Raw genomic sequence first — 12092 nt, forward strand, 5'->3', positions numbered from 1 at the left:
GCCTCCAATAAGCATATTTAATCATTTAGAAATATTTTCATGTTGAAATATTTCCAAGCAGTGTGCACTTCAAGTAAAAAAAAAAAAGGAACAGTGTAGTTGTAGTGTTACCATAAAAAACTTGGAAACTGAACTGTCACCAATTTAGGGGATTTAAAACACCTTGTTCAATACATGCCCAGGTAGATCACACCCTATAGATTGAAAAAATTTAAGTGGCGATTTCAGAATCAATGAAATTTTGTCATCCGAGCATGATAAAATGTATCACAATTTGCCAATTCATAGACAATATTTTCCCCATTTCTTCTCTGTACACTTACATTAGCGTGTTATCCAGCATGCAGTGTTCATTAAAACACTAATGAGGTTTCCTGCTCTTCTGAGCAAATTAACTCAATGCTTCTTCAGTATATTGCCATTCAGTATCCCTAAAATGGCTTGCAATGTCTTAAAATGTGCATGCGCCTTTATATTATTACGAGTTGAAATGTATTATTCTGATTTGCATATTTTCTGTCTTAAAAGAGTTATCGGTTACTGTTTTTTCTGTCTGTACAACAAACAACCGGCTGCCATTCGATGCTATCCCAAATATTAACACAAATACACACATACTGGCATTTTATTATGCGTAAAGCATAGTAAAGAGATTTATAAACTTTATTAAGTCTATTAAGAATTAAGTTTAGATCACAGTTAACAGCATCTGCAATGTCATTTTATTTGTGTTGATCGGGGGACATCGAGGTTTACACATGAGCCCTAGAAACGTTGAAACTTTTTCATAAAAGCAATTTATTACGCAAGACGCTCACAACTGCGGTCAGTATAGTTGTTCATTATTTTGATTTTAGCCATTCGCTGTGATTTTTAGTCACAGCGAATGCCTAATTTACGGAAATAAGACCAATATAAATGTGCAGTGATATTAGGACTGAGGAAACTGAAAAGACATGTAATTCCGAACGGCTCACGGTTGAATCTGAAACCGACCTCCTAGATTTGGCACAGAATTAAAAATTAATGCAGAATAAAATATATTATGCATGTCATAATCATTAAAATTACCCGTTTAGAATTAATTCTTTTATTTCAAAAATTAAACTTTAAATCCGTTGACAAGGTGGAAAGGGTTAAAGCAAATAGCTACATGTTATCTGAATGATAAATACAATACATTCTGGTTAAAATTCAAATACGACAAGTTATGAAAGAAAATATATTTAATCATATATTTTTTTGTTATATAATTATTATTACATTTAAATTGCAAGCCACAATACTGCAGATACCCTAACTACAAGTAACCTAAACCTATCCGTGACTGCGCTAAAAAACATCTTCAGTTGCCCCAGTAACCTACAGTCTTCAGAGAAAACTGTTGTACATTCAGTCCAGTTTTAGACAAACGGTGCCATATTTATAAATTTCTTGTGATACTTGTTGCACATGCGAGAGTATCTCAGCGATATTGTTCTATACAACACAGCAAGCAACAAATGTTTACCTTTTTATGCAACAATGTAGGAAACTAAAATATAGGGAAAACAAATAAGTTGAAACCCTTTAAAATAAAAAAAATGAATGACTTTTATTCTATCTATGAGAACCATTGCAGTGTATGTTCAAAGGTAAGAGCTGTAATACAAGGAATTCGTTCAATGTTTTCAATAATTCAATAAAATATTTGTTTTGGTAGCCTGCATGGAATGATAATATAGCAATTGAATACACATTTCTGCTAACGTATTAAATAAATAAATACATCATTTTTGTACATAATTTTTGTCTCTATAAGTTTCTGTTCTGGTTAAGTTTCAGGCCTACCAAAGCCAAAAGACGGTAGCAAGCCTACCAATACTTCCTCTCTCTGACAAGGTTTTATTTGTGACCACTCTGTGCATCTTCTCATCGTGAACTCGCCAGGAAACTGCATTTTTGCGTTTACAGTGGCAGGAAACTATATTGCTTCATCCTCCATCATGAATTGTAAATACATAGGTCCGGTGGAATGAAATCACACACACACACACACACACACACACTCACACATAGCCTATATATATCACACCTAAATTAGTAAGCACAGTAGCCAACTTAAATATTCTACTAAGTAATTAATTTGACATATTTTTTCAGTGTGCTTAAATGCGACGCACATTGACGTTTACAAATAAAATAACGAATAACGAACCATTCCTTTATAAATCAATATATGCGAACGTTCAGAAAATGCAGAAATGATAACTTAAAATGAACATAAAGAGGCGAAAATATTTGTGTCGCCTTTGTGTAGCCGTCAGAGAAATTTAAATTCAATTCTGTATTACAAAGCATTCACCTTGCCCAATACCCATCATTCACATCAAATTATATTACATTTACGCCATATTAAATATAGACAACCATAATTTTAGAGAAAAATTAACTTTTACTGCAGTCAATAATAATAATAATAATAATAATAATAATAAATAAAAGCATTTATTAAAAAATAATAGCCTTCATGAAAATCAGAAGCATTTCTTCAAAATAGACTACAAATCAAAACCGTCCTTATTTTGTTCCAATTGTGCACGCTTACCTGTTACGCGTGTATATGTTGATTTTTTTGTACAAAATAACAGTTTTAATTTAATTGAAATAATATTTGCTAAATAAAATGAAATGCACTACACATGTTTAATGTTAATTTCGAGTTATGATAATAACAATATGATAACAATTTCGGCACAGTTTCAACCGTCAACTTGTCCTTCATTCTTCTTTTTGCAGCAGCCCAATGAACACCTCTACATGTGTAGGCTAGTGAGTTTTTTGAGCGAGTAGGCATTTGAGCGAGTGCTTGGTTTCATAAGGATGAGTTGATTTATTTTTCACTGGTGGTCATAACATTGGAGTGAACACTATGCAACAATGAACAGAAGATTAAAAACAAAAAACAAACAAAACAATCTCTATGTCACATTGGCTTGGACTACACATACATAACTGGGCACATATATTGCCAAACTGTTACATTAATTTTGAAACTCTGGAAAGGCTTTTGTATTAGGCCTACCAATGCTTTTTAAGGTAGGCCTAAGCTACACAAGTCAGACAAGTTCATATTTATTTATTTATTGTAGGCTATATCTGTACCTTAAAATACCAGTTTTTATTCTTGAAATGTGTGAATGTCATCATGCGCTCTGTCACAATAACCTACATGAACATGAACTTGCTGTTGTCAGCTCAGGTTAATGGTAGCCACACCTGCTGTGAACTTTATTGTGACTTTGCAACTTCCTCAAAATCACTAAATTATGTTAATAAATATATTCTGTAAGATTTTATTTTTTATTGTGAAATTGTACTCTGAATTTAAGATGCTAAATGTGGCTGGGTTTTAGGTTTTTCTTGAAAATCCCATTTATTTATTCATTCAAGATGAGTAAGGGTAAATCATTTAAAAACAGGTCAAATACGTTTTCATACGCGGATATAGCTGGTTTAGAATATTTGAACATGACAGAATTCAAATGAACATAGATTCCAATTTAAATGATAGGCTTCGACTTTCTCTGATATTGTGACTGCGACATGTTGCACTCATGTGAAAAATAAAAGCAATGTACCTATGCGTCGTCACTTTTCAAATTTGTAAATACTCTAATAAAAAAGGCATGGGTTCGAAAGTGGATCCACTTTAGGTAAGCACCGGTGTAGGCTAATATTTTGTCATATAAATGGATTGAAAACCAATTAATACATATAAAACCGAATCTTATTTGACTTTTATACAAGCACAGTGATTCATGGGTTACTGAAAAAAACAGTGTTCGATATATCCAGAACAAATCATTGTGAAAACTGCCCTAGTGGGGCTCGCTGTAACACTGATAGAAATACTACAGGGACGGTAAAATTATATTTAAACCACACGGGCAATACCAGTGTAAAACACAGAAGCAATGGGGGAGTATAGGGTAGGGGATAGAGGGAAAAAGCTAAAGAATATATGGTTAGATTTTTAAATAGGGGATAGTGCATGCAAGTTACAGACACCACCCAGCGCCTGACTTCGAAAAACCAGGGGAACAATTATTTCTTCCAACTAATTAACTGAACATACAATCATTTGAAATCGTTTTCCTTCATGGGTAGCCTAAATACTGAAACCAAAACTTTAAACTAGATAATTAACTAGATTACTTTAACTGTCGTCCAAATTATACATTTCAATTGCCTTGAGTTTGAATCGGAGCTCCTCTTCTCCCTCCTCTCTCCCTCCGTAGACCGTTAATATATATTTCCCCTTTCCTCTGCCCCCGTTTTATAAACTACGCCATCAAGTGCAACACTAATACATTACCTCCCCCCAGCCTCTGTGTTTCATCTATTCCTTCACCGAGACGACTGTAATTTCTCCTGGGAGCCTAACGCCCAGGCCGTCTCTGGACATCGTGAAGAAAATAGAGGAAGCGCTGATACTACACAAAATACAGATATACGCTCAATGTTGCAAAATCTGAGGCAGAAAAGGCTGCACTAATTTTAAACTCCAACCAACAAGAGAACGGCACAGCGAGACACCATCCTCAACCAAGACAGGCTACAGCTAGCAGGCTACGGTCCTGTCACAAACTATGCAAGTTGTTATATTGTTATTTTAAGATCTCTATTTTTGTTTTTTTGTACCTTGAATCGCGGGCTCGGCTTGGATTAAGCCTCAGACTCGCAATTGACGCTTCTGTTTGATCTCTGAACGGGACACTCGAGAAGATCTGGGATTATTGCTTTACGGGAAAGAATGGATGATATAAAATAATAACAGCATCGACGAGATGACCAAGCGCTGAACTGCTGTGCTGGAAAAGCCTGTCTTTGCTCCAACTTTTTTTGGGGGGGCTTGTCAGTTTCACTTGGCAATGGTAGGTTAACAAATCAGTTTTATTCTGTGTCGTTATTCCAAGGAATTCACAGCGACAATACTCGCTAGTTGTACCGTCTTGTAAAGAAATAAGAATATAGTTAAGTATCCTCGATCAATTTATTTATACTGTCCCTTTATTTCTCGTCATTGACTCTTGTTTCCTTTTGGTTTTAAGCCAAGCGTAAGGTTTGTGGGAACGACTGGAACATAGATCATATATTTATGTTACAGGGGCATGTAAGGACAAAAATGGGATATTTCGCCGCAATGGAAATCGTTTGTGTTTTAGACAGCTATTGTACGGCAGCGCACATGTGTATTCACCGCATGATCCTATAGGCCAAGTGAAAGTTCAAAGCCGACGAACGCTTCCCTCGGTGAAGAGTTCGTAAAGCAATACAGCAGAAAATGGCCGCAGTTGGAGCCGCTGGCGCGCCGGCTTGTATTTGAACCACAGGCCGACAGAGGCGCTCCGTCGCTGGGAGTCGTCGTAGACATGGTGTCGTAGCAGTACAGCTATGCAGGCACCTTACACAAAAGCGTTCTGTAAGTGCGCTGGGCGCGGATATTGCTATTTAGGTCTCGTGCAGAGGACGTCCATCCATTCTTCGAGGCGAAATTTAAATGCTTAAACAATATGTAATAGCCTGCTCTCATTTTAGGCTTAGACTATGACCTATTACTCGAGCAGATAATGCGTCGACGCTTATTCTAACGTTTTACTTTTTACAAATTGGACCGACACTTGTATAATGCGACCACGGGAGATTTTAAATAAGTGATAGAAAGCTAGTTAGTCGTGAAAATAGAGCCTAGATGTATTGACAGTAGAGCTAAACGTGTATGATTTTAATGTTAGTTCATTCTATGATTTATTCTGTGCTAGTTTAAATTGTCAGAATAAAACAGTTACGTGTAATCAAACCCCAAATAATTACTACAAGTGTAATTGGGCAATAAAATTCATCGTTACTGACTGCTGTTCAGCAGCCTACTTGTTTAGTGGCCTAATAGGGAAGTCTCCATATCAACCCGGCCTGGACAGTTAGCCATTGGGCACTAGGCTATGTTTTATTATAATATGGCTTTGTACATTTTCTTTTGTCGACATGCTTCATTTAACTTAAACACGTTTAAAATTTCATTTTACTCGGGGGGCAAAGTAAAGTTACTAAGCAATAAGCGGCAATTAAATCATTTATTCTAGCGATTTAATAGAATCTTAAGTGATAGGGCCTATAGTTACAGAAGTAGATTCATAAAGCAAGTTTTACTCATTACCATGGCATTTTTTATTCATTTGTAAGACTTGTCCCACAGTTGCAGGCCACGTGCCTCCTGTCCTTCATAATGAAGTTTATAGGTTGGCTATTTGTTGACATAAGCTACAGTGAAGCAACCTATTCGCCGGGGCCTTTAGTCACAAACTGAAAGTTCATGCGAGGACATTCAATGCTGTGTCACGAAGTCTGTGGTAGCAGCATGTGGCACCTTGATTGACACGGTGCTGTAGCCTTCTTACATATGCACGAAAGTGAATTTACAGGGATAGGATCCCCATCAACCTATTTTTACATTTATTTACCAGTGGCCATTTCTCAAAACGTAGCCTTGTGTAGTTGTTAAGTGATTCCACTTTGTGCTTCTGCATTACTTTTCGAAAATCGATGTTATATAGGCTAATATACAAATATTGTCGACTTATTGGGTTGCACGTTTAAAACACAGGCCTACACAGTTTCGAGTTAATGGCTTTATCTGGGTGACATAGGACGCACGACAATGTGTCTAGTCGAGATACGTGTTCATTTTAAGACAGCCTAAGTGATCCACATTTTCTATAAAGCATATCCCGATAACAGGAAAATGTGCGTAACCGTAATTTCAACACAAGCAGTACAATTTCAAGATATGTAGGCTATTCAATTTAGGCATATACTTTATTGTTAAGGTGGCACTCTTGTCCGTTTTTCAAATTAAGTGTAGGATAGGCCCGCTGTATGCAAGGTAGCCTACGCACTAAAACACATGCTTAGTTGGTGAGAAAATAGCAATAACCAAAGGGCAATCTTTTAACTATTATGTGGTGCCGTTTATATGTCACATAGCCTTAGTATGGCGAGATAAACAGTGTCACTAGCTTGATATTTTCACTGGGGTTAAGTACCTATCTTAAGGGCGCAGCACACGAAACTCGGACCTACAACCTGCTAGTAACAAGCATCCTAACCTAACCCCTGTCTCATCGTCGCTTTATTTGAAGGTGTTGTGTTGGTGGTAGGCTTACTGCTTACAGACGCGTAAAAATAACAGGCATACATTATAGTTGTATATTCCCACGGCCTTGTTTTTTAAGTGTAGTGCAAGGTCCAACACCGTGCCCTAGTAAGAGAATACCCGATCGCATGACGAAAATATCGGAATAGCCTAATAGCTGGCTCATGGCAATGGAAAGTTGCTTATCATTACATTACATTACATTACAGGAATTTAGCAGACGCTCTTATCCAGTGCGACTCATGCAACATTCTACGTACCATTTACATTGCATCCGTTTATTCAAGTAGCCTACTGAAATGTAAGTGCTGTGTAATTTTTACTTTTAACAATAACGTATGTTTTTAGACAAAATGTTAGGATTACTATAGGCAAATAGTTGTCATGGCGCGCTTTTTGCAGTTGTGCCTACTTGTTAAATATGCCAATCAAATAACATAAACAGTCCTGGTTCACAGGAATGATGTATTTGATCTCATTGTTCTATTACCCTGAACCGGGGCATTGGTAGTTTATTTGTAAGTAAATGAAAACAAGCCTAAAACTTCCCTGTTTTCTTCCTGAACGTCCTCGCTAGTAAAACGTCATCGACAATCAGGAGCATGTGTCATACAGTAGGCTGGCTGTTCACTTTAGAAGTGCACGTGGTTATAAAGTTCACTCATGTCCCTGGTGGTCCATGCGTCGTTCAGCCTATTAAATTTGACCGACGCACTAATAAACAAAATATTTCAGTAACGTAAGGAGCACATTTGAGTTCTATGATTCTTGTGTCGGACTCATAACCTATAGTTGCTGTTACCATGAAGTGTGGAGATGGGAGATATACGGGATATATGGGAGATGTCGTTTGTGGATGGAAACGGGTTTCTTCTTTAAAAGCGAACCTTGCATGTCTGGCATTGCGTCTGACGGAGACGTAACAGTATGCGTAACTTATAGCCTATTTATGTGCCTGAATTGACCCTGTTGGACAGCGAAATTGGGCATACTGCATCTTTAAGTTCCTTTTTCTGGGATGGGCTATTTTCATAACGTCATTTAATTCCTCCCTCTTTCTCATTTTCACATTCTTTGATTCTTTCTCGCTCCCATTTCCTAATGGAGCAGAATTTTCAAACATCCACCACCGTGAATTTAAATGTTTTGTTAATTGAAGTTGTTTCACTTATATTTACTAAGTTTTTCCTATTGTTGTTCTTTCTGATTTCTACGGACCTACACTGCAAGTCAGATGTGGCGATCAGGATGGCGATGGGGATTGTGATCATGAAACGTGAAAAAATGATTTAGAAACTTTTAATAGCCTAGTCTTTACAACTCTCCACGTCAGCTGCATATCAACATGATGTATTCTCCTCTGTGTCTTACTCAGGTAAAAGCATTGCTTTTCATTTGATTTGGCACTGGATATGCGCGCGTGTGCACCGCTGAAGAGCTTGTTTAAAACGTCGATTTAAGTTCGGTTGAGAAAAGGGCGGGATGCGCAAGGCGTGAATGTAGTCCTAATGAGGGTTCGGCTTCTCTGAAACTTCTTGCCGGCGATTTTACATAGGTCTGTATTTGGTTTTCGTGTGAGGCAATCCATGAAATATTATTGTATCATTAGCATACAATTCTCTGTAAAGTTGTCCATCGGTAATTGAAAGTTGATTGAAGTAGAATAATTTATAATATAGGCCTTTTTTCGTGAACAGCTACCACAACAACAACAAAACAACCAGAATAATAATAATAATAACAATAACAATAATAATAATAATAGTGTTTTCTCGTTACTCATGCAAGGCCCGTGCAAGGAAGCACAGAGCGATCATCCCGCATATTTTCATACTTTAATATAAATATCTCGATTATGCCAGCTTTGCTGAGTAGTTCGCATCTTCGGGAATTGATATTGTCCATATTACTGTTATAGCCTACGTCCAGAGAAGCCTCTTAAGGCACTATGCAAGGAACTCCGAGAAGTTGTCTAGGAGATTTTAGGCTCATTACTGACGGCTCCATAAAAAATTTGCTGTAGGAATACAATTGCAAGGGTTGTCGTAAAATTACCAATGTAGCCTATATACACAGGAATGTCTTTGACAAGTTTGTTTGAATTTTTGCGGTATGTTATGCGACGAATCTTCTCCATAGCGCGTGGTAAATTTAAGGTTAGATGATCTTACTCGGGTGAGAGATACCCGGTTGCATGATGGAAATGTTCTCGGAGTAGTCTAATGCTTGCTCAGAGCCATAGAAAGTTACTTTCCCATGTACCAGTTGTTTTTATTGTCAGTTGCTGTGGTGTTAAATGAAAGCTAAATCCCAGCTCATTTTATCATTAAGAATATTTTGTTGTTTCAGCCTTGTTTTACGGCCTATACCATGTGTGTTCGTGAATATTTATATCTGAAAAATATGCTTATGGATCAGCCAGGGATTTCATTTATTTATCAGATATTTGCTAAATTAGTCCTCAATATCTGTTGATTAGAGAAAAAGAGTTGTCATGTCTCTAAACAGACCATTTTATTACAGAATTACCATTTAAATTATCATTGTGGTTGATTAACTTGAGTTTAGTTTTCAGAAAAACAATTTTAAAAATATAAGTTTTATTTAATCACTGCTGTTTATTTAAAGCACAAAAAGTGTAATTGATAATAATTAATCTGTATTAAAATCAAATACTCTTTTAAACCTTGGTAGTTAAACTGGGTATCTGGCTTTTATTAAAGCTTTTAGAAAAAAAATGTCTCGGGGTATATCAGATCTGGAATATAATATTTATTATTATTATTATTATTATTACTATTATTACTATTATTCTTATTAAGAATACTAGTAGTAGTAATAATAATAATAATAATAACAACAACAAAAGAGCAGGCATCCAAATAATTCAAGAACCTTCTGGAAAAGTTTGCGTAGAAATCTTGCAATTTGTGTAGCATTTGAAGCAATATGCACATATAATCCAGGGTCTGTGTGCAGTGCATATTTTCCACTCTCATATTTGCCTTGGCTGCGATTAAACAGAGGCAGAAATGAACTTTTTATGGCCTTCTCTCAAGGTTTTTAAATTGCAAAATGGTCTCAGTTCCTTGTTGGATCATTGTTTTTTTGAAGGAATTAGTTTCCCCTATTGAGAGATTGAGTATAAACCAGACAAATGCATCACAACTTAGGGGAAGTTAAAGTCCCATTTATTATCACGTGTTGTTACCTAATTTGTTTTTTCGATAAAGAAAAATTTAACACTTGATGAATGAAACTATTTCTGGTCAGCACCGCGAGTTGTAATAGAATATTACGTGGCTGCATTTGTACATTTACATTTTCCATAACCTTGTGCAAAATTTGTGGAAAGTATTTTCTCCCTCAGTGTTACTAGACTTACATTTGCACTATATTTTCTGTATCAGTTAAGACATGAAAAGTGATTGTGCATTATGGTGAGTGCCCCTTTATATTATTTAGTTAAGCCAAAAATTGAGCATTTTGTGTTTCCTCACCACAGTTTGGTCTTAAACAGGAGAGTTTCAGGCAGAGGTTTTATTATAATGCATTCAATTAGGTTTTAAAAATTTTTCTCAGAAACTTGAGATACTTAAAGACAGTCAATGCAATAATAGAATTTTTTATTTCAGGAGGTCAGGCTCATTCCTGGGGTTCATATAACCATTTTTAAAGAAACACATATATTTTAAGAGAACTCCATTGAATGTCCAATGTAGCGTGCATAATTAGTTGTGTACCTTTTAAACCACAGAATAGACAAATCTTTCCATATATCTTATGTTTGTATTTGGTAATTTAACATTACACATCATTTCAACCAATGTACTGTTTCACAGACATAAGATAGGTTTGACAGTCCTTAGACTTGAACTGGAATAATGCATTTTTATTATTAAGGGATCCTTCTTCAGTCTTCGTACATTTTAAAGCCAGCGTGTTTCAATTAGACTACATTTACAGAACATTTGAATATTTTCAATTTTAACACAAACCAATTTAAAACAAAGGGAAATTGTTATTGATGGATTTTCTTTCTTTAACCAAACTATCCATACAAAGAGTGTAACAATGCTTTCAGTTTATTTCAACAATGTTGTACATATTTTGACGGTGCAAAGAGTGGTGTATGTTAATAGTTATAAATCTTAAAGAAAGCAATGATTTATTTAATTGCATGGTATTCTTAAAGTCATGTTCTGGGACTGACGCAAGTGCCCGTGTGAGTGCGTGAAACTGTGTGGTTTCTCTAGCCTGCCGTTGAACCTGCTGCATACCACAGCCACTCTATGAAGTGGCTGGTACAGGTTTCTCTAACCTGTAGAGGGACACTTATTTCCTCTTGATCTGGTATCAAATTCCTCAGTTGGTCAAACTGAAAATATTAACTTATTATTGGCCTTCTTAAGTAATTTCTATTTCTTGTCATTTCTTCTTGGGATGGTGACTGAAATAATTTTTGTATTATTCCTGGGATCTGTAGTTTATTTGCCAGAGACTGTGACGCGGGGCGGGGCCGAGTGGGACTGGCCCACAGGGTCTGCATTTGAAGCTTATGGGTTGACAGGGTGTCAGGCATGTACCTGGGCGTGTACCTGGAGGGCCTCTGTGCGGTTCTTACCTTTTGCCAATTCTTCCATTATTTTTGTTTCTACTTCCTGCTTTTCTATATTTCACAAGAAGCAGCAGGAGGAGGACAAAATGGCTGTAGCACCGGGGCTTGCAGTGTTCCTCAAAACACATACAGTAATGAGATTGAAATGAGCAGAGACAGATACCGCTGTCATTTTTCAATATTTAGAAGGGAATTCCATGACAGCTACTAGTAACTCCTTTCAAAACCCAGGCCGCCTGAGGTTGCATGATAGGTGCACCCAGCAGTTATGTTTTTGGA

General features: G+C 36.5%; 1 protein-coding gene across 2 annotated transcripts in view; it reads left to right on the forward strand.

The window, feature by feature from the left end:
• Positions 1-4342: 4342 nt before the first annotated feature.
• Positions 4343-12092, forward strand: part of LOC118230489 (nuclear factor 1 C-type-like) — a 92880-nt gene continuing 85130 nt past the window's right edge. The window contains exon 1 of one of the 2 annotated variants that reach the window (XM_035423577.1): positions 4343-4916. In XM_035423577.1, the coding sequence (XP_035279468.1) occupies positions 4914-4916 (3 nt within the window). In that variant the 5' untranslated portion in view covers positions 4343-4913. Of the gene's footprint in view, positions 4917-7999; positions 8571-12092 lie in introns of those variants that run through there. The other variant, XM_035423576.1, reaches the window with a different exon arrangement.

The sequence above is a fragment of the Anguilla anguilla genome, chromosome 6, assembly GCF_013347855.1.
Source record: "Anguilla anguilla isolate fAngAng1 chromosome 6, fAngAng1.pri, whole genome shotgun sequence".
Classification (NCBI taxonomy): Eukaryota; Metazoa; Chordata; class Actinopteri; order Anguilliformes; family Anguillidae; genus Anguilla; species Anguilla anguilla.